Source organism: Marmota monax, unplaced genomic scaffold, assembly GCF_021218885.2.
Source record: "Marmota monax isolate L192 unplaced genomic scaffold, Marmota_monax_Labrador192_F-V1.1 WCK01_AAM20220418_F8-fsc00102, whole genome shotgun sequence".
NCBI classification, from domain to species: Eukaryota; Metazoa; Chordata; class Mammalia; order Rodentia; family Sciuridae; genus Marmota; species Marmota monax.
In genome coordinates, this window is record NW_026692494.1 from 2,573,662 (window position 1) to 2,600,905 (window position 27,244).

A 27,244-nucleotide genomic window follows, 5' to 3' on the forward strand; every position below is an offset into this window, starting at 1 on the left:
CACGTGGGCGATTTTAAGTTGTCCAGTATTTACAGTTTTAAAAGTAAAGATAAAAAACAGGTAAATTAATTAATTGTAATGATATATTAACTCAATGTCCTCAAAATATTACCATATCAACGTGTAATTGAAATTTTTTAAAGTAAAAATATATTTTAAACTGGGCATGGTGTCCTGCACCTGTAATGCAGTTACCCAGGAGATGGAGGCAGGAGGATCATGAGTTTGAGATCAGCCTGGACAACATAGCGAGATCTTGTCACTAAATAAATAAATAGATAGATAGATAGATAGATAGATACTTTTCTCCTTTTATGGCTGAATAGTCTTTCATTGTGTATACCACATTTTCCAAACTCCTGTCATTTGCAGCAATGGGACAATCCCAGAAGACGTTGCGTTAAGTGAAATAAGCCAGGCACACAGTGACGAACACCACGTGATCTCATCTGTAGAATCCAAGAAATGTTGACCTCGAGTAGAAAGTAGAATATGACAGCAGTCACCAGAGCTGGGGGTGCTGGGGATGGTGGTATAGAACCCTATGTTCATGTTAGATAGGAAGGACAAGTCCAAGGACTCTACCCTGCAGCACGGTGACCACAGCTAATCAGGACGTACCACATCCTAGAAAAACGTTGAGAGAGTGGCTGTGGAAAAAAGTGTCTTCACTACAAAATCGGCGACTCTGTGAGGTGGTGCACCTGTGGACCAGCTGGAGTATGACTTCCTCAAGGCACACATGCTGCAAAACATCAGGCCGCATGCAACAAATGCACACCACTCTCTGTCCATTTTTTAAATAAAAGGTTAAAAATGTGTATTGATTACATTTGATTTTTTTAAAGCCCATACACAGGCTTACAAGTGAGATATTTTGCATCCTTATTTTTTTGTTCCAAGTCTTTGAAACACAGTGTGTAGCTTACACTTAGAGCACACTTCAATTCATCCTTGTCACCGTTCAGCCAAAGGTGGCCAGTGGCTACCATATGGGGTCTAGAAGGCCTGACCACTCCAGTATCGTGGGATTTTCCTTTTAATATTCAACTTCCCTGAGAACACAGGCCACTTCTGACTCCACTGCTCTTGATTTTCAACCACCTGGCATGAGTCTTGACACCTGGGAGGTGATTCACAGGTATTTGTAGATTGAATGTGCTGTGGTTTTAACCTGAAGTGTCCCCCAGAAGCTCATGGGTTGGAAGTGTGGTCGGTCCCCAATGCAGCAAGTTCCAGAGGTGGGGCTTTTGAGATCGTGAGGGCTCTGCCCTCAACATGGGATCAGTCCATTTCCACTTGACTGGTAGCCAATTGGACTACTGGGAGGTAGGACCCAGTCAGAGGAAATAAGCCACTGTGGGCCTGCCCTGGGGGGTTTGTCTTGTCCCCAGCTCCTCTTGCCCCTGCTTCCCAGCTGCCATGAGCCGAGCCACCGCGCTCTTCCACGATGTTTCTGCCTTGGAGTCAGCTGACCATGGACTGAACCTCTAAAACCAAGAGCCAAGAAAAACCTTTCCTCTTCTAAGCTGTTCTCCTCAGGTCTTTTGGTCACAGCAACAGAAAACTCACTCGCACAGAATGCAGCACAGCACCATGTGGGTTCTCAGGAGCGGGTCCGTACCTGAGGATCTAGATTCCTTGATCATGGAGCAACTGATCTTCATCTCATCCCCTTTGGCTTTCAGATAAAAGCCATTCTCCTCAAGGCAGTCCTCCTTGATAACTTTGCTCTCAATATCTAAAAAAAGAAAGGGAGAGAGCACATGTGGTCACCCAGAAAGTGGGTCAGAATTTGGTTTCTGCTCAAGAAAGGTACACATTCATAGTTGTGTGCAAAGGAAAGAACAGAAAGGCCACTGCATCGTGGGCAAGGTCTTGAGCCCCTTGATGAGTGAAGAGGGACAGTAGCACCAAAGAAATGAGCCATCCAGCTGGAGCCTTAGAAACGAGCCCTTCCATCATGGGGGTGCATCAGAGAGAGACGGAGTTCAAGTCAGCCACTGGGTTTGGACCTAAAAGGTTCTGCAAGGGCCCATGTGTGGAAGGCCTGGCCCCAGCCTGAGGTGCTACGGGAGGTGGTAGGAACTTTAAGAGGTGGGACTCGGTGGAAAGTCATTGGGGCTGGAAAGAGCTTTGGGGATCCCGTCCCCAGAGTTTCCCTCTCACTTTGCTTCCTAACTGCTAGGAGCTGGGCAGCTCCTTCCACGGCACGTCCCACCATGATGGGCTGTCACGCCACAGGACCAAGAGCAACAGGGCCAGCTGACCACTGGCTGAAACCACCAAGACTGCGAGTCCAAAGCTTTGCTCTCTGGGAGCTGGTGTCCTGCGGGAATTTGTTTCACAGGTGAAAAGCCAGCCAACACTGCAGTCCTGGCGGAAGGCAGCAGAGGGCGATCTTGGGGCTACTCCAAGTTCAGACAAGTTTTCCAAGGTCAAGGGAGACCAGAAGGGTTCGGGCCAGCCCAGCATGGTGCACAGGGTCTGGTTCCGCATTGGGGTGGAGACAACTCAAATGCGGAAGCCACTGGGGTGCGGCTCAGAGGCACCGCACTTACCAGGTGTCCAAGAGGCCCTGGGTTCCATCCCCAGCACCACAAACAAAAAGAGGAGGATGGAGGGACCCAGAGGTCCCCTCTGCCACTCCCCAGCTGTGCATACTTGAGCAACAACTTTACCTGCGGGGCCTCCTATTTCTCATCAGTAACACGGCAATAGCTGCAGGGTCTATCCCATTGACTCTCCATGAAAATAAGAAAACAAAATCAGAGTACCTTTTCAAAACAGACACCAGATAACGCCATGACCACGCCCAAATTCTCCAACGCCTGCCCTACCCTCTCCTTCCAACAACAACCTAGGTTCCAACATTCATCTACAGAAGCTGCCTCTTTCTGTCTTTCTGGCCCCTTTCCCTACAGATCCACCCTCTTCTAGGCAACGCTGCCTCCTCCTGTTCCTTGGAATCGCCAGGTATTCCTGCAGCTGTTCTTCCTCCAGACCTTGATGCTGTTCCCTTACCCGAGGCCCCTGCCCCACGAGACTCCCCTGTCCACACTATAGCAATGGCAACTCTCGCTCCTTAATCCTCTCAGACGTCCTCATCCTGCTGTATTTTTGTCAATTGTGCCATGCCTATCTGGTATACCAGATGTCTGTTTGCTTATCATCTCTCTCATCTCACCAAAATATAGGACTCATGTTCACTACTGGTGGAGGTCTCTTTTCCACTCATGGCCTTCTGGGGATCCATTAGAATAAAATTCCTGGATTTAAAGGACTGACTGAGGCAGAAACTATGATCAGAACTGCAGGGGCTGCTGCAAAAGATCTACAGCACTGTGTTCCCAAGTGGTCAGCTATCAAGCACATATCAGTCAGAAAAGGATCAGTCATGCAGCAGTAACAAACAGTCCCAAGTCTTGGTGGATTAAAAATAATAGCTAGGCCTGGGTGTGTGGCTCAGTGGTAGAGCACTTGCCTAGCATGTGTGAGGCACAGGGTTCAATCCTCAGCACCACATAAAAATAAATAAATAAATAAATAAAATTTATGTCCATCTACAACTAAAAAAAAATTAAAAAATAATAATAGCTATTTCTCAGTAATGTTTTGTATCCACTGAAAATTGACTTGGGTTCCTGTTTTTTATTATCTTATCTCTGGGACCCAAGCTATTGGAGCAACATGAGAGGAAACACTTTCCAGTCACTAAGAAAGAAGGAAAAAATGTTCTGGAAGGTCTCACACCAGCAACTATGGCCTGAATTAGTCACAAAATTCTACCTAACCCCATTGCAGGAAACACAGTCCTACTGTGGGCCCAGTGGGGACAGTTGCAAATATTTACACACAGTAAATGACCATCATTCCCTAACCCTGTATGTAGTAGACAGCCACAAATGTTTGTTGAATGAGTTAATGGCCCTTGAGTTGTCCACCCTTGGTGCAGTGCCCGGCCCTCACAGACATTCAATAAGTGGAAAAGTCCTTAGTATAATTAGACTTGCTTTGCTGTGAGTTCAGGAATTTGGGACAGTTGAGGAAAATACAGGTGGGAAAGCTCTGGAGGATACATTGTCAAAGTCACCTCCTCCTCCCCTCCTCCTCTTCCCCTCCTCTCCTCCTCCCCTCCTCCTCCCCTCCTCCTCCCCTCCTCCCCTCCTCCTCTCCTCCTCCTCCCCTCCTCCTCTTCCCCTCCTCTCCTCCTCCTCTCCTCCTCCTCCCCTCCTCCTCTCCTCCTCCTCCCCTCCTCCCCTCCTCCTCTCCTCCTCCTCCCCTCCTCCTCCCCTGTGTCTTCCCTTTCACCTCTCTCCCTCAAAATCAGTGTCACGTGAGACCTTGCCAGGAGGGACATGCTACCTAAGTGCTCCGTCTGCACCGTCTGGCTGACATTCTCTGAGGGCTTCAGAAGGGCCGCCAAGGTGGAGCTCTGCACACTCTCCAGCAACACTGTGGCCAGGGCAGACGTCTCGTCCCTACTGAGCTTGGTCCACTTGGACTTCTGCTCCAGCACAGAGGTGAAGCTCTCAGCTGCACTCTGCAAGAAAAGATGCACCTGTTAATTCTGGTGTCCCACCTCCCTCCCCCCCTCCTCCCCTCCTCCTCCTCCCCTCCTACCCCCCTCTCCTCCTCCCCTCCTCATCCTCCCCTCCTCCTCCTCCTCCCCTCCTCCTCCCCTCCTCCTCCTCCTCCACTTCTCCTCCTCCCCTCCTCCCTTCCTCCTCCACTCCTCCTCCTCCACTCCTCCTCCTCCCCTCCTCCTCCCCTCCTCCCCTCCTCCCCTCCTCCCCTCCTCCTCCTCCCCTCCTCCTCCTCCCCTCCTCCCTTCCTCCTCCACTCCTCCTCCTCCTCCACTCCTCCTCCTCCACTCCTCCTCCTCCCCTCCTCCTCCCCTCCTCCTCCCCTCCTCCCCTCCTCCCCTCCTCCCCTCCTCTTCCTCCCCTCCTCCCTTCCTCCTCCACTCCTCCTCCTCCTCCACTCCTCCTCCTCCCCTCTTCGCTTCCTCCTCCACTCCTCCTCCCCTCCTCCCCTCCTCCCCTCCTCCCCTCCTCCTCCTCCCCTCCTCCCTTCCTCCTCCACTCCTCCTCCTCCTCCACTCCTCCTCCCCTCCTCCTCTCCTTCTCCTCCCCCCTCCTCCCCTGTGTCTTCCCTTTCACCTCTCTCCTCCCTTTCCTCCCCCTTTCACCTCCTCCTCCCCTCCCTCCTCCTTTTCTTCCCCTCTCTTCTCCTCTTCTCTCCCCTCATTTCTCATTAATAACAGCTTTCTTGGGTGGAATGGTAGTTTCTAGAAACCGGGAGGGCAGAGTCAGAGGAAGGGTGAGGAAATGCTGGTTGGGGGGGACTAAGTTACAGTTAATAGGAGCAAGGAGTTCTGGGGTGCCACTGCACGCTAGGGTGACGAGAGGTGACGGTAATATGTTGTTCATTTCAAGAGACTGGAAGAAAGGGTTTGAACTTTCACCATCAAGAAAGGACAGCTTCACCTGAGTTAGGCATTACGCGGGGCGCCCTTTGGAAACGCAACTCGGGGCTGCAGTCATATACAGTGTCCAGGCCCCGGTGTTTCCGCTCCTATGTGGACCAACTAGATGTTTCCAAGACAGCGACACAGGGGAAGCGCAGCCGCCCCAGGGCAGAGGAGGAAACTGGCAGGAGGAGAGCGGAGAGCGCGGCAGGGCACCGTCTAGTGCTCCAGGTGGGAACAGGGCACTGGTGGTGGGAATGGGCCCTGAGGGCTGGCGCATCCTCGCCCGCCCGCCTGGCCTGCTGCGGGCCACCCGGGAGCGGGGTGCGGCTGACCTCCTCCTCCCGCAGCAGAGCTGCACAGGCCTCACCCCAACTCGGGCCCCACCCACTCTCGCCGTTGGACAAATCACTGTCTCTGGGGCTGCTGGCTTGCGCTCTGCCTGGGACGTGCACTTCCTTTTTTAAACACCAGCAGCACCCTGTCACCAGGAGACCAGCGCAGAGCCAGGGAGAGCAAAAAGCCCCGCCCGGTCCTGACTTCCAGCGTCGCCCTCGCAGGGCGAGTCAGCACCCGGGACAGCGCCCGCCGCGCGGCTCGGCGACAGGCACCTTCCCTTCCAGCAGTGGATCCCTGCAGAAGAACCTGAAAACTGGGCCGGGTCTCCTCGAAAGACGTCAATTTCAAAACGATTGCTAGAAATCTTAAATGCCCGACATACTGTTGAGTAAGTGAAGACGAGGTCCAGTCCCGGGACAGCATGCCGCTGCCAACAGGCACCGCGCCGTGGACCTGCCCGCAGAGGCACCCAGGTCCCTGACTATCACCAAGGAAGCCGCAGACCAGCACGTGTAGGCTGCCTCGCGGGCTCCAGAAACAGCTACTTCCATCGAAAACTTGGTGTTCGTGGTATTTATGCTTCTGGCACATGCAAATAAAAACTCTCACTTACCATGATCCAAGTATTACTTTAAGTATATAATTATAATATCTATACAATTAGAGTATAAAATCATAATATTTTATAAGTGATGTGTTTTAAGTGACCCAAGCCAAAAAAAGTATGAAAATAATTCAGAATTTAATAAATGCAGGGGGGGAAATGAATCGAATTCAGTAAGATGGTGAAGGAAATTCAACAGAAATCCGACTCTGGGCACAAATTTCTGTCTATCCAAATTATATGCTAAAAATTACAAAAAAAAAGGTTTCCAGCTCCAACGGGTTCCGGTGGGACTTGAGAAGCAGGAGCCTCAAGCCCTGCCACTTGCCCTCCTTCCCGCCCCGCCCCACACCCACCACACCACTGCACAACCTGCACCCCAGGCACTGGAGAGTGCGAGCTTCCCAATTCCATGGCTGAGGAGAGCCCACAAGCCCTGTTCTTAGCCAAAAGAGTTATTTCATACATTCTGGAAAGAAAACACACTTAGGCAAACTACAGATCCTCAGGGGAAATTCTTTTGTGTTAAACTCAGGTTTTGAATTCTTTAGCAAAATCTGACTATAGTTATATCAAGGGTTTGCAACAAGTTGTCACATTAGAGAAGCTAACCAATTAGCCATGTGATTTCACGGCAAAATGTAAATGAGGGTTGTTTTTAATTTTTATTTATTTATTTAGTTGTAGATGGAAATATATCTTTATTATAAAATACAATAATTTTATATCTGTTTATTTTTATGTGGTGCTGAGGATCGAACCCAGTGCCTCACACTTGCTAGGCAAGCGCTCTACCACTGAGCCCCAGCCCCAGCCCCAGCCTGTAACATGAGCAGCTTCCAAGAACAGGCTGCTTGGGAGAATCTGCATTATTGTAGGTTCCATTGATTGACTTCTTGAGTCACCAAAGGGCCCTAGTGACCTTGCTCGTCAGATTTCTAAATCTCCCTCCTGATACTTGAAATTGGGGGGGGGGGTGGAAATAAAACTATATGTAAATGTAGAATAAAATGCTCAAGGCAATCTATCCAAGTTAGCAAACAATGTTAATCATCTGTACAAATTTAGTCTGAAAACCCTGTGAATGGATGTACACTGTGAATGGATGAATAAATATGCTGAATTAATTTTCAATGGATCCAGTTACAAATAAAAATGTTATTCTCATTTTTCTACAAAAATAACCAGATTTACAAATAAAATAACAACACCCTTAAGTCCCGCTTGGAGGTGAAGAAAAACCAGACTTGGCTCCCCACGGCTGTAGCGGTCTAGCAACTCCCACTACAGCAGCCCCACCCTCAGACCACAGAAGCTGGAAACAGCTCAGATGTCTTTCAAACATGAGTGGATGAGCAAAGTGTGGCACGCTCACAAGAAGGAACCTCAGACAGCAGCCTGGAGGAGAAGAGCTGGTACCCCCACCACGAGAGTGCACCCAAGGGCATGGAGCTCAGAGAGACAAGCCAGACACAGGACAGGCACAGGTGCCACTCTCAGGAAGTCTCTGAGCAAGGACCAATCTTAAGTGCGTGATGCTTAGTGGGGGAAAGCCAGTCTCCAGCCGGGCATGGGGCACGCCTGTAATCCCAGCAGCTCAGGAGGCTGAGGCAGGAGGATTGTGAGTTCAAAAATAGCCTCAGCAACAGCAAGGCAAGGCACTAAGCAACTCTTGAGACCCTGTCTCTAAATAAAATACAAAATAGGGCTGGGGGTGTGGCTCAGTGGGTGAGTACCCCTGGGTTCAATCCCAGTACCCCCAAAAAATTAAAAAAAAAAACCAGTCTCCCAGTGTCGCTTACTGTATGATCCGAATTATTTGACATTCTCAAGAAGACAAAGCAACCATGAGAGAGAATAGATGGGGACCACAGGGGTTGTCCAGGGAGGAAGCACCTAACTAGAAGAGGAAGACTGAGGGCCATGCCTGGAGGAAATGAAGCCGGGCTGCACCCCGATTCGTGGGAGCCCACAAATCTAGTCAGTAATTAAGCTCACAGAAGTGTACACCCCCCCCCAAAATAAAGAGGTAAGTTGACTATACGCTTATTTTCAAATGTCCGCATGTTAATCTTTAACGAGAGGTTAACTCACAACCCAGTGATGATAACGAGGCCCTCTCTAGGCAGAGCCTCCCCCAGATGCTCAAAACTCAAGCTCCATTAGAAAGACGCGCGGTTACCTGCAGGGACGCCGCAGATTTGTTCTCACAGGTCTTGTCCAGCACGCGGAAGGTGTCGTTCATCAGGGCACAAAAGGGGAGCTGTGTCCGCAGAAGGAAAAGCTCCTGTGAGCCTTACAGTCCACCCCCAGAGAAGAGGAACGGGCTCCGGGCTCGGCAGCAGCGTGGGTGGCCATAGCTCACAAGAACCTGCTACAGATCATGAACTGCTTGAGGGACAGACAAGCCTCCAGCCAACGACCAGGACAAGGAAGTGCAAATAGTCCTGATTTGATCAGTGCACACCCTGTGCTTGTATTGAAATATCCTGCAATAATTACCCCATTAACATGCACAATTATTCCATTAATTAACTAATGATTAATTATTAATTGAATCCACAAGCTCACACGGAGTCCGATGGTATCCTCCCTCCCTGTTACCCTTTCTTAACCCTTCTTTCTTAATTTCCTTCCCCTTCCCTTACAGTCATGAGGCCTGCTCTTAAAGAGAGGGACTTCACGTTTCACTTCCCCTTTTCCCCTTATCATCTAAAAAGCATATGTGATAGCAGGAGCCAGGGTAGCTATCTTGGACCACAAAATGAGACTTGTGTTGACCGTGACAGAGCACGGTGGACACTGTTATCGGCTCTCCAACGCTGACACTCACGTTTTCACAGAGGAGAAACAGGAACTGCTCCTTGGTTTAGGCCACTGTAATTTTTGCCTCTGTGAAGACTGATAAAACTACGTCCTACCTAAGAGGCTTCTGGGAAAACGTCAAGAGCTAGTACCTTCAGCCATACTTACATACTCCAGCTCCACTGGAGCCCCCGCTTGGCACTGCTGGGCCTGCTTATTATGGGGTATCATGTCTTCCTTACATTTGAAGAGAATCCCTGGGACAAAGACAAGAGCAGCCAAGTGGAACTGCGATCGTGAATAAAAGCAGGTCCAATGTCACTACCCCCCTGTTTAAAATCCACCCGAGACACACGGCAGGAGGATGAGCAGATGGCAGCCACGCTGCAGCACGAGGACTCCAGGAAGCTTGAAGAGAGGCAGAGAGGACATGGCCGAGTGCGGCACCATCTCTATAAAACTCCAAACCAGGCAGAAATGAGCAAGCTGTTGGTGGGAGGCAGACGCCCAGAGAGGGAGGAATGGACACAGAATTCCAGGTGGCCCAAGGAGAGGACAGAAGAGCATGGGGAAGGAGCCTTCCAGGGATACAGTGGAGTCCATGATGTTCCCGTTCGGACATGGAAGGGGCCTCAGGTGCGTTGTCTTGTTATTATACTTCATTTAAGTTCATCTATCCAGGGCTGGGGGGTAGCTTAGTCATGGAGTCCCGGCCCGGCTCATGCTCACAGCCCTAGGGTCAATCCCCAGCACCGCACACACAATAAAAGCTACGTGTGTTTGTTTGTGGTTGGTTTGGAGTTTTTTTGCTTTTTGTTTTTTGTTTGGTACTAACGATTGAACTCAGGGGCACTCAACCACTGAGCCACATCCCCAGCCCTATTTTGTATTTTATTTAGAGACAGGGTCTCACTGAATTTCTCAGGGACTCGCTAAGTTGCTGAGGCTGGCTTTGAACTCCAGAGCCTCCTGCCTCAGCCTCCTGAGCCACTGGGATTACAGGCGTGTGCCACCATGCCCAGCTTACATGTGTTTGTAGTGTCTCAAAAAATCCATCATTTAAAAATGTTCAGCCCTCCCTGGTTCCCTGTTGTTCTTGGGGGTGGAAAATCTCCCAGCTGTTTGCAATCAGGCTTCTGCCTGCCCGGTCAGGTACACCTGATGCCCCACCTCTGCCCTCTCTCAGTCAGCCTGAGCCTAGGAGACTTGCGCCTGCCGTCCCCCAGAACACTGCTTCTCCACTGCTCCTCGGCAGCACCCTGTGCCTCCTCCAGGTGGCTGTTAAGTCCCCTGGCTCAGGGCACATGAACAATCCCCTCAGTCACCTCCAAGCACACTGTGATTTCTCAGTTGCATTCGTCACAGTTACTGTCAATCACTAGCCGTGTGACCTCTGGCTCCTTCCCTGGACCATAAACCACACAAGAGCAGGGATCAGACCCAGCGAATCCAGGATGGAATGCTCAGCCCGGAGCCCAGGGCGCCGGGAAGTTTAGTAAACAGTAGTTGATCCAAACATAACGTATGGAATGAGTGAACTCAGGAATGAATGAATGAATTAATTCAAAAGAGTGGGTGGTAAGATGAAAGTGAAAGGAGGGTCCCCAGGTTGAGCAGAGCGAGGAGTTTACAACCAAAGCCCCAACAGCACAGACCCTCCCTGTGGCCGTCACACAAGGAGGTCTTACGTTTGCAGCTGAAGTTGCCGTGCGTCTGGGAACCTTCGTGGTGGGGACGAAAGCCCGCGGTGCAGCGGCAGCCGTAGGAGCCTGGGGTGTTGGTGCAGACTGCGTTGGGGCCACACGGTGGTGGGTCCTGGGAGCATTCGTCAACATCTGCAAGAGTTCAGGGCCATCAAGAAACTCGGAGGAACAAGGAGGAGCTGCCTCCCGGGCTGTCTGGCAAGCCCTGCTCACCCCTGCACTCCACTCCTTGGCCTCTGAAGTGCCGTTGACCATGGCTTGGTGCAAAGCCAGGGTGGCAGGTGCAAGAGTAGCTGCCGGGAGTGTTGGTGCAGTCGGAACGTAAGGGGCACATGTCAACACACTCGTCAATGTCTGTGAGGTAGAGAGCGGGTGTGAAGCAGGGTTGTGCAAAGGTCCAACAAAGCATCATGGGTCACCTACCCACGGGGACACGTTGTTAGCACAGAAAGACCTGGAGGAACGCACACTTCACAAATCAGCTCAGCGCTTTATTCAGGAACGAAGGTTCACACAGGAGCAGGGGAGACAGGGACGAAATGACACCGTGGTGGGACCCACTTTTCCTGGTGGAAAAGAAAGGGCCTGGGCTTGTCTAGGTTACCCTGAGGGTGGTCTAGGGAGCATGTCAATTTTCTTCAGGCACCCAGGAATTTGGAGATTGTTCTATCAACCAGTGAAGGGGTCAGTTTTAGTGCTTAGGAATTTAGGGTCGGTTTTATGGGGCAAAATGGGAGGGAGTCTAGGTCAGTGGTCAGTTTCTGGGATTTATCTTACTGGACCTGATGGAGGGCCTGGGGTCAGTGGTTGGTATCTGGAAAGGATTTGTTTATGGAAGGATTTTGCTTCGGTCTCTCCCAGAGGCTGCCTTTCCAGGTGTGATGGACACCTCTTCCTCAGGGTTTGTTTTATCACCGGGGAAGAATGTATTGGGAAAGGATCAATGTTCTCACTGTACGGCTCTCCTTCTCACTCCCCTTTCCCCGGGTCTCACGACTTTGGGGGGGTTGTCATTTTCCATATCTAATACACGTCCCCACACGTGGATCGTTGGGTGGTTTCATCTTGTGTGGAAATCAGAGTGCCTCGACCCCTTGGTGTGGCCTCTCCACACAGTCAAGAGACACAGGAAGCACAGATGACAAGGCTCACGCATCTGTTTACAGTAAATGTCTTTTCATAAGCTGTAGCACCTCTAGAATAATGATGAAAAGTACCGTATGGTAAATACACAAACCAGTAACAAGGTCATTTATTATCATTATTGAGTATCACGTACCGTGTACAGTCACGTGGGCTATGCTTGTGTGTGGTGGAATGCACAGTGTGTCACGCCAACGTCACCACACACGCAGAAGTCGCACCAACGCGTTGAACTGTGACAACTACAACACTGCTAAGCAGGAGGACTGTGGGGGCTCTGCTATGATCTCATGGGACCCCCATCAAATGTACAATCCACTGTTGACAGAAACAGGGCTGCACAGAGTCCTCCTGGAATGTAGAACCAGCCAGGGACTACAGAATGAAGCCATGAGACGGGTCCTCACTCCTGAAATGTCAGAGGGGACTTCCATGTCACTTCTGAGTCAAGATAGTTAAGAAGTGAGTGTGGCTTCTGCTCTCTCTGACCTTCACGGGCTGGGACCCCAAGGCCCCAAGGGATAGAAAGACCAAAAGATGGAAGGAGACAGTCCCTTTACCACCAAGTGACAGAAAGCTACCCACTGGCCAGACGTACCCATATTGGCTGTCGGAGGGTAGGAAATCTCTACTAAGTTCAGCCCGTGGTACTGGACTGGGGGCAACCGCCCCCTACCCCGGGAACACTGGGCAAAGTCTGGAGACATTTTTGGCTGCCGTGATATGAGGGTGGGAGAGTGTTAAGGAATCCAGCAAGGAGAGGCCAAAGATGCAGCCACATACCCAACTGTGCACGAGACAGTCCCCCACAACAACAAAATGTCCAGCCTCAAATGTCAGCAGTGTTGGGTGGCCACACACACAGGGGAGCACGCTGAGTTGGAAACTAACCAGAATGGCCCAACCTAAACGGCCAGCCCATAATAGGATCGAGAACTAAACGAAGCGTCATCCCTGGTGGTCACTATCTTGTAGGGAAATTTGTTCCTCAGCTATAACTAACTGCTACAAATGGACTAGGAAAGGCAGATGTGCCTTCAGATGCCTCTTAAGCTAAGCCAGGGGGTCTGAGGCAGGCCAGGTGGTGCCAGGCCCTGCTCCACGGAGTCTCCATCCCTACAAGGACCATGGAGAAGAGCAGCGTCACCCTGGACACTGGAAGGCAGAGCCATTATCTCTTGGTGAGAATATTCTGGCATGGAAGGTGGATTTGAGAGGACAAAACTGGAGAAAGGGGAAGAATCACAGGGAGCTGCTGCAGCCATGAGGAACTGAACCCAAGACGGGGCAGAACCCATGGTGGCTCCACAGGCAGATTCCCCAAGCTGCAGTGACGGACCAAGGGTGACCCCAAGGCTGACCAAAAGTGCCTCTGGGGGAAGCTCTGAAGTCTGGGTCTGGGCACTCACTGGGGAGGGCCTGTGGGGGGCCCTGGCATCCTGGTTGTGGGGCTGCTCTGTGCATGGTGGAAATCCTAGCAGCTCCTCTACCTGTGCCATGCTGCCAGTACCACACACCTCCACCTGTGACCATCCAGAGTGCCTCTGGACATTGCCAGCCTCCCGTTCGGGGAAAAAAGTCACTCTAGGGACAAGAGTTCCTCACTAATGTCAAGCACAACCTATCCCATGGCTTGACCCGTGTTGGCCCTCAACAGGAGTTCAGACCCAGCTCATCCACCACAAGGCTGTGCACCCTTAGAAAATCACTACACCTCTCTGAGCCCCAATGCTCTCTTCCCCATCACATGGGTCATGATCCCATTCTCATGTGGTCTTCCAGTAAGGAGACCCCTACTGAATCAGGTAGTCCAAAGATATAACCAGGCCCTCTGTACCTTCACAGGTGGAGCCATTGGAGAAGAATCCAGCTTGGCAGCTGCAATGGTAGCTCCCCACAGAGTTGACACAGGTAGAATGCTCAGGGCAGATCCCACTGGTGAGGCACTCATCAATGTCTGCAAGGAAGGGGGGACAGTCCGTGAACCAGAGAGTCCAAGAATGCACATACTCATCCCAGTGGTAGATGCCCACCAAGGCCCATGGCGGAGGGCCCGAAGGAGTTACCTCTGCAAGAGAAAGTGCCTGGCCTTCCCGGGACCCAGTCTCCAGTGGGAGAAGAGAAGCCAGGAAGGCAGCTGCACCTGTACCTCCCAAGCACATTCTTGCAGACTGAGTGAGGACCACAGCGTGGGGGGCTCTCAGTACATTCATCAACATCTGGACAGAAAAAGAACCAGCATGACAAATTTGCCCCATCCTGGGTAGCAGATGCCATTTTTCAAAGATGGTTGAAAGAATCCCCCAACCCACAGGCTCCTCCATCAGTGTGACATGGCCTTCTTCCACCAAGGGTGGGTCTGTGCTCCCTCCCACATATGTCACTAGGGTGGCAAAGATGCCAGGTCACAAAAATGCCAAGCTAGGTCACAAGCACACCATGCACTTCCACCTTGTTCCCTGAGGTGCAAGGACTTGGAACATGCCGCCATGTTGTGAGGAGGCCCAACAGCCCTCATGTCTACAGTGTTCAGGAATCAGAGCAAGAGAGAGCAGGGAAGGGAGGCAATGCAGAGGGGAGGGGAGAGGGAGGAAAATGGGAAGAAGGGAGGGAGGTAATCCTGTTTGGATCTTTGATGAGGGAAGATCTTGCATCCACTACTCAGCAGCATTTTCCTACCAAATGTTGGAGGGTTTCAGGGGTGCAAACTGACCTTTGCATTCCACTCCTGGGCCCGTGAATTGGTTTTGTCCATTGCTGGACAGGAAACCTTGTTTGCAAGTGCAGTAGTAACTCCCCACAGTGTTGGTGCAGGTTGCATAAGCTGGGCACGTGGTGGTGTCCGCACACTCATTCACATCTAGGCAGCATGGAAAGAAGAGTTTGGACAAGATAAGAATGCAGAGTGGAGCCTCCAGGGACCGCAGCACAAACAGGGGCAGTGACCATTGTGAGTTCAGTGTGATCCAAAGAGGTACACAAAGCCCTGTACCCTGGTGCCTGTGAATGTGATCTTATTTAAATGGGACCTTTGTGGATGCAACTGAAATGTAAATGAAGAATACAATCATAGGGAGTAGGGCAGACCCTCAATCCAGTGTAAGTGGTGCCTTGTAAGGAGGGAAGAGACTCCAAGACAGGCTCATGGAGAATGTGTGGGACTGCGAATGAGGAGACCCCTATTGAATCAAGTAGACCAATGATATAACCAGACCCTCTGTACCTTCACAGGTGGAGCCATTGGAGAAGAATCCAGCTTGGCAGCTGCAATGGTAGCTCCCCACAGAGTTGACACAGGTAGAATGCTCAGGGCAGATCCCACTGGTGAGGCACTCATCAATGTCTGCAAGGAAGGGGGGACAGTCCGTGAACCAGAGAGTCCAAGAATGCACATACTCATCCCAGTGGTAGATGCCCACCAAGGCCCATGGCGGAGGGCCCGAAGGAGTTACCTCTGCAAGAGAAAGTGCCTGGCCTTCCCGGGACCCAGTCTCCAGTGGGAGAAGAGAAGCCTGGAAGGCAGCTGCACCTGTACCTCCCAAGCACATTCTTGCAGACTGAGTGAGGACCACAGCGTGGGGGGCTCTCAGTACATTCATCAACATCTGGACAGAAAAAGAACCAGCGTGACAAATTTGCCCCATCCTGGGTAGCAGATGCCATTTTTCAAAGATGGTTGAAAGAATCCCCCAACCCACAGGCTCCTCCATCAGTGTGACATGGCCTTCTTCCACCAAGGGTGGGTCTGTGCTCCCTCCCACATATGTCACTAGGGTGGCAAAGATGCCAGGTCACAAAAATGCCAAGCTAGGTCACAAGCACACCATGCACTTCCACCTTGTTCCCTGAGGTGCAAGGACTTGGAACATGCCGCCATGTTGTGAGGAGGCCCAACAGCCCTCATGTCTACAGTGTTCAGGAATCAGAGCAAGAGAGAGCAGGGAAGGGAGGCAGTGCAGAGGGGAGGGGAGAGGGAGGAAAATGGGAAGAAGGGAGGGAGAGAAGGAGGGAAGAAATCCTGTTTGGATCTTTGATGAGGGAAGACCTTGCATCCACTACTCAGCAGCTTCCATGTGATTTTCCTACCAAATCCTGGAGGGTTTCAAGGGTGCAAACTGACCTTCACATTCCACTCCTGGGCCCCTGAATTGGTTTTGTCCATTGCTGGACAGGAAGCCTTGTTTGCAAGTGCAGTAGTAACTCCCCACAGTGTTGGTGCAGGTTGCATAAGCTGGGCACGTGGTGGTGTCCGCACACTCATTCACATCTAGGCAGCATGGAAAGAAGAGTTTGGACAAGATAAGAATGCAGAGTGGAGCCTCCAGGGACCGCAGCACAAACAGGGGCAGTGACCATTGTGAGTTCAGTGTGATCCAAAGAGGTACACAAAGCCCTGTACCCTGGTGCCTGTGAATGTGATCTTATTTAAATTGGACCTTTGTGGATGCAACTGAAATGTAAATGAAGAATACAATCGTAGGGAGTAGGGCAGACCCTCAATCCAGTGTAAGTGGTGCCTTGTAAGGAGGGAAGAGACTCCAAGACAGGCTCACGGAGAATGTGTGGGACTGCCAATGAGGAGACCCCTATTGAATCAAGTAGACCAATGATATAACCAGACCCTCTGTACCTTCACAGGTGGAGCCATTGGAGAAGAATCCAGCTTGGCAGCTGCAATGGTAGCTCCCCACAGAGTTGACACAGGTAGAATGCTCAGGGCAGATCCCACTGGTGAGGCACTCATCAATGTCTGCAAGGAAGAGGGGACAGTCCGTGAACCAAAGAGTCCAAGGATGCACATACTCATCCCAGTGGTAGATGCCCACCAAGGCCCATGACAGAGGGCCTGAAGGAGTTACCTCTGCAAGAGAAAGTGCCTGGCCTTCCCGGGACCCAGTCTCCAGTGGGAGAAGAGAAGCCAGGAAGGCAGCTGCACCTGTATCTCCCAAGCATGTTCTTGCAGGCTGAGTGAGGACCACAGCGTGGGGGGCTCTCAGTACATTCATCAACATCTGGACAGAAAAAGAACCAGCATGACAAATTTGCCCCATCCTGGGTAGCAGATGCCATTTTTCAAAGATGGTTGAAAGAATCCCCCATCCCACAGGCTCCTCCATCAGTGTGACATGGCCTTCTTCCACCAAGGGTGGGTCTGTGCTCCCTCCCACATATGTCACTAGGGTGGTAAAGATGCCAGGTCACAAAAATGCCAAGCTAGGTCACAAGCACACCATGCACTTCCACCTTGTTCCCTGAGGTACATGGTCTTGGAACATGCCGCCATGTTGTGAGGAGGCCCAACAGCCCTCATGTCTACAGTGTTCAGGAATCAGAGCAAGAGAGAGCAGGGAAGGGAGGCAGTGCAGAGGGGAGGGGAGAGGGAGGAAAATGGGAAGAAGGGAGGGAGAGAGGGAGGGAGGAAATCCTGTATGGATCTTTGATGAGGGAAGACCTTGCATCCACTACTCAGCAGCTTCCATGTGATTTTCCTACCAAATGTTGGAGGGTTTCAGGGGTGCAAACTGACCTTTGCATTCCACTCCTGGGCCCCTGAATTGGTTTTGTCCATTGCTGGACAGGAAGCCTTGTTTGCAAGTGCAGTAGTAACTCCCCACAGTGTTGGTGCAGGTTGCATAAGCTGGGCACGTGGTGGTGTCCGCACATTCATTCACATCTAGGCAGCATGGAAAGAAGAGTTTGTATAAGATAAGAATGCAGAGTGGAGCCTCCAGGGACCTCAGCCCAAAAAGGGGGCAGTGACCATTGTGAGTTCAGTGTGATCCAAAGAGGTACACGAAGCCCTGAACCCTGGTGCCTGTGAATGTGATCTTATTTAAATGGGACCTTTGTGGGTGCAACTGGAAATGTAAATGAAGAATGCAATCGTAGGGAGTAGGTAAGTCCAGTGTAAGTGATGCCTTGTAAGGAGGCAAGAGACTCCAAGACAGGCTCAGGGAGAATGTGTGGGATGATGGAGGCAGATTGGGGCAATGTGTCTACAAGCCAAGGAGCACCAAGGACTCCCAGCAACCTCAGAAACTAAGACAAAGGTGCAGCGCAGATTTCACACACAGAGAAGGGTCCTCACACACCTGGGCTTCAGTCTCAGCCCCCAGGACTGTGAGAGAGTGAATTGTTGTTGTGTAAGCCGTCCAGGTTGTGCTTGTTTGTACCTTGAAGACCCGAGGCCCTTGCTACTCAATATGTGGTCCATGGGACGGCAGCATGAGCATCATCTTGGAGTTCGGTGGAATTGCTAAGACCTCAAGCCCCGCGCCAGGTCTACCAAGTCAGAATCTGCATTTGAACAAGAGCCCTGAGGAGTCTGTGAGCCCTCATCTGGACTTGGCTACTCCAAGGGTGTCCACAGACCAGCAGCATCTCCTTCACCTTGAACTCACAGGACATCTTAGAAAATCAGATGCTAACCCAGCTGATTTGGAGAAGGAGACCTGAGACTCTGCATTATACCAAGCTCCTGGAGGATGCCCACGTTGCTGGCCACAAGCCATGCTGTGAACACCCCAGCACTGTACAGAGAGGATGCATCGACGGGGAGGCTTGGGAGAGAGGTGGGGCTTGGCTCAAGTTCCAATAGGAACCTCAGAGCAGAGGATGCCAGCCGTTCTCCTGGACCCTTTGCACCCTCTTCCTTTCCGTGGAACATCCATCCACCTGAAGACGGCACTGCTCTCTTCCCTGGCAGCGAGGGGTGGCCACGGAGCTGTGCTCTGGCTGGTAGGATCAGCAGCAGTGAGGTACCTGCTCTCCCTCCCTCCCTGCCCTGACCCTGACCAGCGGCACATGGGAGGATGGGAGGATCTACCCACATCAGGGAGGTAGCAACACTAGGGACAGAGGCAGCGGGACGGGTGGCCCCCGGGAGCTGGGATGTGCTCCCAGGCAGGGCTGCCTGCCGCCCTGTCCCATCTCCAATAGAGGTGCCCAACAGAGTCTCAATAAAAGTGTGGCCTGAGTGAAAGTCTCTGCAAGTGTAGAGCTTTTGTCCATGTGGGAGGGAGGCAGGGGGACATCAACAGGAAATGACAGCTGTCACAGCATATCACCTGATGACTGAAGATAGAGAAAAATTAAAGGAAAGACGCAGATGGTGAGAATGGGTGGGAGGAGGTACAATTTTAAACAGAGAAGCCCAAACAGCTTGACCCAGAGGGTGAAGTCCAAGCAAAAACCTGAAGACATGAACTACAAAGCTATTTGAGGCAAAAGGAACAGTGGTCTGCAAAGGCCCTGGGGCAGACCACTCCTGTGATTGCATAGAAAAATCAAAAGGCCAGTGGGAAGAGGAGCAGAGAGTTGAGGAGAGGAGTGGGAGGAGGTGAGGAGAGTGGGAGGAGGTGAGGAGAGTGGGAGGAGGTGAGGAGAGTGGGAGGAGGTGAGGAGAGCGAGGAGACAGTCAGATCACGCGGGATCCGCAGGAGCACGGTAAGACTTTGACTCCTCGTCAAGGGAGCCGTGGGAGGGTTCAAGCAGAGGAGGATCACAGCCTGCCCTAGGTTTTAACATGATCCTTCCAGACACTGGTTGGAAGATGAACCAGAGGGACAGAAGCCAAGTGACTGGGGAGGAGGTGACCGTCCTTGTCCTGGTGGACGATGTTGGTGGCTGCATCCCAGGAGGGAGCAGCGAGAAACAGGGCATCCTGGATGCAGTTTGACGGCGATGTCAAGGAGGTTTGTCAGTGGCGTGGAGATGGGTGAGATGCCCACGAGGTGCCAGCCTCCGCTGGGGCTAGGAGAACTCTTGGAGGAGCCCTAAACCTGAGGTGCAGGGCCTCTTTGCCGTGACCCCGCCCTCCTGGATTGTCACGCCATCTCCAGAGCCCACACCCACCCTGCTCTGCTCATGTCCCTCCGGGCAGGAGGCCTCAGATGGTATCTCTCTTCTCCTTTCCAACTTCCTCTTCTCTCTGCAGACTTGGGGCAAGCTCCCACTGATGCTCTCTGGAGTCTGAGCCACGGGGCACCTGTCGACCTTCCCTGCTCACTGAGTCCTCCAAACTCCGGCCAGCTCGGACCTCTGCACCCGCTGCCCCAGCTACCAGGAGGCCCTGCCCACTCCACCCTGTTGCCTGGGCAGCTCCACTGCATCCACCCAGGTGACAGCCTCCTCCCCCAGGAAAGCTTCCCGACCACCCAGTGGACCCCTTTAAAAAAATTGTACAGAAACAGTGCACATTTAAAAAGATGAAGCATAAATAACTTTGATTAGAAAAATAAGTTTGGATAAGTCTAAAGTTCATCATAATAAAGAAGAACAGTAGCTCTTGGATCGAATGCACGTTTCAGAGAGCCAAGGAACAAAGGCACAAATCAGGAGATTGTTTAAGTTATCCAACTTTTTTCTGCACCTTAGTTTACTGTAAGATGTGTGTTCTCCATTCCTACCAGATCAAAGAGAGCATAGGATTTTTATTGTTAAAAACATAGTAAGTTTCCTGATCCCTGCCCTGTTTAGGTTTGGTCTTACTACCCACGCCCACAACACACCACCGTTTTACCTTAAAGACCCTAAAGAAGAATCTTAACTCATTTTCTCTTTCTTCCATAAAATGCAAGGCCACAGAGGGCACAGCCGGCACAGAGGGTGCGGGGAGTTGGCCTGACACAAAACCCTGCCCTTCAGCTGGACACCCAGCAAAGCTTTGAAGTGAATCCATCCAAAGCTCTCCCAGCCCAACATAGGTCACATCTGTGCACACGCGCGCGCGCGCACACACACACACACACACACACACACACACACATACACACTACTTTGAGGCACCTGCCACAATGAGACTAGGCCCACAGGGACCCGGGTTTCCAGTCCTGGGACCCCAACCGCCTTCCTCCTGCTGGGAGAGAACTCCTCCCCACTGTTCATCGAGACCCACGGTGCAGCGCCCACTCTGGCGGGCTTTGAAAGGCCCGGGAGACCAACAGCACCCAGAGGGGCCAGTGTCTGCTCAGAGCTAAGACTTCGCTAGGTGGGCTGCTGAGGTGTCCCAGGCACTCTCCTCCATGGAAGGGGCAGCGTGGACCCTCTTCCCAGAGCCGCTGAGATGCCTTAACAGGGGTCCGCCTCAAGTGAGGGTGCAAAGCCCTGCAGCCGACCTCCCAGGCCCCCCAGGAACCCGGAGCTGCAGCCCCAGGGCACAGAACCTTGTCCACCCTCCAAGCACCCGCCACTCTCTGAGCAGTCGGCCACGCTGCTCAAACCCCATGAGCACAGGGACAGCCCCCTGTGTCCGCTGGCCGGGCCAGGGTGCCAGACACTTGGTCAACAGCATCCCCCTTGGGCGGGCTGCGAGGGTTCCTTGGGATGAGGCCAAACTCTCGGAGCCAGCAAACAGGAAAAACAGGCCTCTCTGCTCCGCCTGAGGCCACAGAGACTTTTCCGGAGGACAAGGACTGCGGGGTCATTTTGAGGCTGGGACACAGCTCTTTTCTGGTCCCCACTCTGGGGCTGAAGAGCCAGTGAGGGCAGCCCTCGCTCACACTTCCTGGTGCATCAGGCACTGTTCTAGAGCCTGCCGACTGTAGTGATGCAAGAGAGGCAGACCCACCTCACAGGGGAGCCCGTGTGGCCGGAGCAGAGGGGAGGGGAGAGGGGGAGGGGGGGGAGGAGGGGTGGGAGGAGGAGGGGGAGGAGGAGGGAGAGGAGGAGGGAGAGGAGGAGGAGGGAGAGGAGGAGGGGTGGGAGGAGGGGTAGGAGGAGGGAGAGGAGGAGGAGGAGGGAGAGGAGGAGGAGAGGAGGAGGAGGAGGGAGAGGAGGAGAGGAGGAGGAGGAGGGAGAGGAGGAGGAGGGAGAGGAGGAGGGGTGGGAGGAGGGGTAGGAGGAGGAGGGGTAGGAGGAGGAGGGAGAGGAGGAGGGGTAGGAGGAGGAGGGAGAGGAGGAGGGGTAGGAGGAGGAGGGAGAGGAAGAGAAGAGGGAGGAGGAGGTGGAGAGGAGGGAGAGGAAGGAGAGGAAGAGAGGAAGGAGGAGGAGAAGGAGAGAGGGAGGAGGAGGAGGGAGAGAGGGAACTTGAGGAGGTGGAGCCTGGAGGGAGGACTTCGGGTGTCTGGGGCTGTGCCCTTGAAGGGGACTCTGAGACCCCAGCCTCTTCCTCTTTCTCTTTTCCTCCTTTGCCCCCAGCCGTGCGCTGAGCGACTTCTGGACCCCTCCAGGAGTTGCCACAACCAGCCCAAAGCCAGGGCCAACCAATCGTGGGCTGAGAGCTCTAGCCAAAAGACGAGCACCCGGGACAGTCCCTCCTCTCCTCCTCCTCCCACCCCTCCTCCTCTCCCTCCTCCTCCTCTCCTCCTCCTCCCTTATCAGTTGACTGTCCCGGGTGCTCATCTCAGTGGAAGTAGAGGAACAGCCAAACAGTAACGCAGACCTCTGAATTACAGACCGCGGTAGTCTAGAAAGCAAAGAACTGTGAAAAAGAAAAAGAAGTCAAGAGCCAGGACTGGAGGACTGAGAGTTTTCAGGACGCTGTGGTCTAGGAAGTACCTACAGGAGGAGCAGCTTCACGCCCCCCTTCGGGATAGGAAACTCATTACCTGTCCTGAGACACTGAGAGGTCATGTGACTTTCCTGAGGTCACACAGCAATTTCAGGACACAAAAGAAAGAACCTGGAGCCCAAATCTGGATATCTGCATATTAGCCCTCCTTAGGCCCCTGATTCACTTCCCAAAAGGGTCCAGATGAGGCTCAGCCCCTGGGGACAAAAAGATCTCCCAGAAACAGGCTCCAGTCACATGGGCGTGCCGATTCCCTCCAGCCAACGTACCACTTTTGTGCTTCAGTGTGGTCTTTTGCTCCACTGTGGTCATGTCCCAGCTGTGGGTAAAACAGTGCCCTGTGGAGAGGGGAAAGAAAAGCACCGTGAACCCCAAAACCTGCAGAGTTGCCCCAGGGCTGGACTCACAGAAACAGGGTCAGCCAACAGATGAGAGTCCGACTCAGGACAAGCACCCTCCACGCCCCTCAGGGCGCCTCTCCTGACAGCGCCTTGCCTCTGCCTGTCTTGTTTGGCTTTAACTGACACACGGTAGAGCACGTACCTGTGGGCCGCGGCGTGCGTTTGATGCACGTGCACACCGTGTACTGATCAGATCACCTCTGCCGAGACATGTCAAATGCTCTTCTTTAGTTGTTTTGAAACATACAAAATAACACAATAGGCCAGCATTTGGTTATTGGTGGATGCTGGGTCGAGTTGGGGATCTGGCTCTACCAGGGAGCTTTGTACCGTCACGTGTCCTGGTGACACTCCCGGTCACAGCACTCCCTGAAGCCTCGGCCTTCGCTTGTTTGGAGGGATTTATTTCTCTTTCATTTCTGCTTTGCTGAGCTGGGTTCTCTGAGCTGATTGCTTTTTCCTTTCAGAGATTAGAATATATCCTCCCTTCTCCCCCAGCCTAAGGCATTTCTGGCGAGCCATCTGCTGAGGGTCCAACGGGGATTCTCTTGTAGAAGACTTAAGGCTTCCCTCGTCTGCCTTTAGAACTCTCCCCGGCTTTGACTGTTGCCTCGGGAAAGACCTCTGTAGGCTGAGTCTATCTGGGGACCTTTGAGCTTTGTAGACCTGCAAGTCCATACATTTCCCAAGAACTGGGACTTTTCAGCTATTATTTCTTTAAATGCATTTTCTGTGACTTTTCCCATCATTTTTTTTCTTCTGAGCTCCCCAAATACCAATGTCTGTTCACATAATGATGTCCCATAAGCTGCATAGTATTTTTTTTTTGGGGGGGGGTCTGACAGAGTTATTCAAAAGATCTGTCTTCAAGTTCAGAAATTTTTTTGACTCTTCCAATAACCCAAGAAAACGACAGAGAAAGCGCACAACCACACAGAATTACCCTTTCAATAATCCACGACCTTAAGGGCCCTTGGAAAGAGAGAGAGCCACTGGGATTCTTTCTTCTTATATAGGGAACACACAAGGGGAGCTTCCATGGAACATTCTATCCCCAAAAGAGCAAAGGGGTTGGATTGCAAAGGAACAGGTGAGTGTAGCTCAACCCCTCTGGGTGCTGCCTACTCCTAGGGCCACACCTTGTTTCCCGAGCGAGGGAAGAGCCCGAGTCACGAGTCATGTCACTACTGGGCCAGACCACAGTGGTCTTCCAGATCCCCGTGGTGCGTCAGGACTTAAAGGTGCGTGCATTTGGAGGTGCCCCACACTCCATCTTGGCCACTGAGGCTCTCAGACGCCACTGACACTGACCACAGCTGAAGAACCTAATGGACACTAGACCACTTCACCCACCCAGACCCAAAGCCAAAGAATGCTACCCAGCCAACACCCTAGGACCCATCTAAAGGGGAAAGTCCATTAGACTGACCTTAGTCCACAACCTGAGAAGAAGGACTGCTTCATGAGGTGCACAGACATCAACCAAGGGACACAGAAAACATGAAAAAGGGTGGAATCATGACACCTCCGAAGGAGCACAGCATTCCTAAGTAGCAGACCCCAAAGAAAGGCCTGAAAATCAGTTCAAAACAGCAATCTCCAGGGAACTGAGGGAGATGCAATTTTTTTTTCTATCTTCACTTCTTTTTAATTATAAAAGTAGTCCAGCAGGGTTTTCAGAAACTTACACAAAACATTCACTCCCAGAAGGGGTGATGTCAGCCAGGTGTGGTGGGGACACCTATCACCCCAGAGACTTGGGAGGCTGAGGCCGAAGGATCACAAGCTTGAGGCCAGTCTCAGCAACTTAGTGAGGCCCTAGGCAACTAGCAAGACCCTGTCTCAAAATCTCAAAACAAAAGAAGAGCTGGGGATGTGGCTCAGGGGCTCAATCCCCAGTACCAAACTAAGAGGAGGTAATACTTCCTCCATGAGGGATCAAAGTCATTTCTCAAGAACATATTTAAAAAAAAAAAAAAACAACCCTTACTCTTTCATGTTTAGATACATACAAATATACATGTAGACAAACAGAGACCACATATAGTCTATCTGTGCTATTAAATTTTCCTGGGAGGATAGCATAATTAACTTTAAAAGGCATTCAGAAGGCAATGTGGCTATGCAGTACCTAGATAGTGCACCACCACCATCTTCATCACCAACACCACCATCTCCATCACCAATACCATCTCCATCACCAAACCATCTCCATCACCAACACTATCTCCAGCACCAACACCACCATCTCCAGCACCAACAATATCTCCATCACCAATATCATCTCTATCACCATCACCACCATCTTCATCACCAACACCACCATCTCCATCATCAATACCATCTCCATCACCAATACCATCTCCATCACCATCAATACCATCTCCATCACCAATACCATCTCCATCACCATCACCACCATCTCCATCACCATCACCACCATCTCCATCACCAACACCACCATCTCCATCATCAATACCATCTCCATCACCAACACCACCATCTCCATCACCAACACCATCTCTTACTCCACTACTATCTTCATCATCATCACCACCATCTCCATCACCATCACCATCTCCAACCCATCACCATCCCATCACCGACACCATGATCTCTATCACCACCACCACCATCTCCATCCTCAATACCATCTCCATCACCAAGACCACCATCTCCACCACCACAACCATCCCCACCACCATCTGCACCACCACTGACATTTTCATCACAATCACCACCACCATCATCATCGTTGCCATCGTCAGCTTCACGAGCATTACCATCACCACCATCATCAACATCAAAATGTCATGATGCTAAGTCTGTACTAATGAACTTCAGAATAAGGGGTGCTGATGGCAGATACCGGTACCGACTCCCCAGACTGACAGCCCTGCTTTCCCACATTTGAGTTCTGCAAGCCACTTGCTCCTTCTGAAGAAGCCTTCCAGTTGACAAGCCCCACCGTCCCCGACTCCCAACATTCCCGTCCACTGTCCTAATGCAAATTCTCTTGCTGGTTAATCATCTTGGAGGCACAGAGCATAGTGTTTAGACCTGCAGACACTGGCGGCCAAGGGCTTGGGTTTTAGATTTTGGTCCCCGAAGGCTAACTGTGTGGCCTTGGGAAGGTCATTTAATCTGTCCCTGCCTCAGTTTCCTCCTCTATAAACCAGGAGAACAGATCCAGTGGGCACCAGCAGAGGACACCCACACTGCTGTTTCGAAAAGGTCCCCCATTCTTCAATGTGAACCCATGGAAAGATCTTGCAAGTCATACAAAGATAAACAGCCACACCGAAGATGAGCAAGAGCAAGACAGACTGACGCCTGAAGACAGAGAAGCAAGAGCCGGGACGGGAGGGGAGGGGTGTCACGTTTCCTGCCTCAGCACAAATGTCAGTCTGGGAAAGGTCCTTCCTGAATTCCTCAAAGTCCCATTCTTGTGACAGCTCCTCTCCTGGAGCTTACCACTACCTGGAATTCTTTCACTCACAGACTCTTGGTGGCAAATCTGGCTCCAGGTGGCCTGCCCTGGCGTCCTCGCAAGCCCCTGTCTTGGGCAGGTTGTCCCCACTCCTTTGCCCCAGTTTCCCCCTTTGTAATGGGGCAGGGGGGGGGTGCTGACAGGGTGGCCCAACAACGTGGGGGTCTTGTGGAGACTGTGTCCTGTGTTTGTCGAACCTGGAATCCCTGCTGTCACTATTGGTGACTCTTCTGTCCCCACCCCAGCAGTGCTTCAGCTGTGGGAGCACAGGTCTGCTGCTGCGTGCCTGGTGCTCACAGCAGCACCGGGCTGTAGAGTAGTTGCTCGGGAAACTCATGTCACACAAGCAACCCTGAGGACGGAACTCCCTGGGTCCGGGCATTTTTGTCAAAGGTCCCCAGCGAAGGTGTTTGCAGCATTCCATCCTGGAATCACCTGGCTCTGCCGGGCCCACCAGGGCCCTCCCGTTTCCCCGCGACCATTCCCAGCCCCACCTCCACCACCTCTCCCCCAGGGATCCCACACTCACCCCAGAAGAGGAGCACCCCGACTCTCCACATGGTGCTGCTGCTCTGCCCGTCAGGAGGGAGCCCTTGGTTAAAGCTCTTCTCGGGGAAACGAGAAGGGCAGGCCCTGGTTGCCCAACCCTGCCCGAGCGTCACAGCCTTTCTGCTGAGTTGCTGCCAGCAAGTGGCTGATTTCCCCTTGAACTCAGGAGGATGTGCTCCCCCCTTTCTCCTTTGTCTCTCCCTCCCCCACTTCCTCTCCTCCCCTTTCCC

The 27,244-nt window shown here is 52.1% G+C and overlaps 1 protein-coding gene across 4 annotated transcripts in view; it reads right to left on the reverse strand.

Annotated features, from left to right (window-relative positions):
- Adgre1 (adhesion G protein-coupled receptor E1) overlaps positions 1 to 27,164 on the reverse strand; it is a 40,151-nt gene extending 12,987 nt beyond the window's left edge. For 2 of the 4 annotated variants that reach the window (XM_046443896.2, XM_058579169.1), the window contains exons 1-17: positions 26,995 to 27,164; positions 22,844 to 22,912; positions 17,592 to 17,738; positions 16,924 to 17,076; positions 16,695 to 16,814; positions 16,185 to 16,331; positions 15,517 to 15,669; positions 15,288 to 15,407; positions 14,778 to 14,924; positions 14,131 to 14,283; positions 13,902 to 14,021; positions 11,135 to 11,275; positions 10,907 to 11,053; positions 9,387 to 9,475; positions 8,596 to 8,676; positions 4,366 to 4,543; positions 1,625 to 1,741 (exon numbers count right to left, since the gene is read on the reverse strand). In XM_046443896.2, the coding sequence (XP_046299852.1) occupies positions 1,625 to 1,741; positions 4,366 to 4,543; positions 8,596 to 8,676; positions 9,387 to 9,475; positions 10,907 to 11,053; positions 11,135 to 11,275; positions 13,902 to 14,021; positions 14,131 to 14,283; positions 14,778 to 14,924; positions 15,288 to 15,407; positions 15,517 to 15,669; positions 16,185 to 16,331; positions 16,695 to 16,814; positions 16,924 to 17,076; positions 17,592 to 17,738; positions 22,844 to 22,912; positions 26,995 to 27,025 (2,113 nt within the window). In that variant the 5' untranslated portion in view covers positions 27,026 to 27,164. The remainder of the gene's footprint in view (positions 1 to 1,624; positions 1,742 to 4,365; positions 4,544 to 8,595; positions 8,677 to 9,386; positions 9,476 to 10,906; positions 11,054 to 11,134; positions 11,276 to 13,901; positions 14,022 to 14,130; positions 14,284 to 14,777; positions 14,925 to 15,287; positions 15,408 to 15,516; positions 15,670 to 16,184; positions 16,332 to 16,694; positions 16,815 to 16,923; positions 17,077 to 17,591; positions 17,739 to 22,843; positions 22,913 to 26,994) is intronic. The other 2 variants (XM_046443899.2, XM_046443898.2) reach the window with 2 other exon arrangements.
- Positions 27,165 to 27,244: the final 80 nt, after the last annotated feature.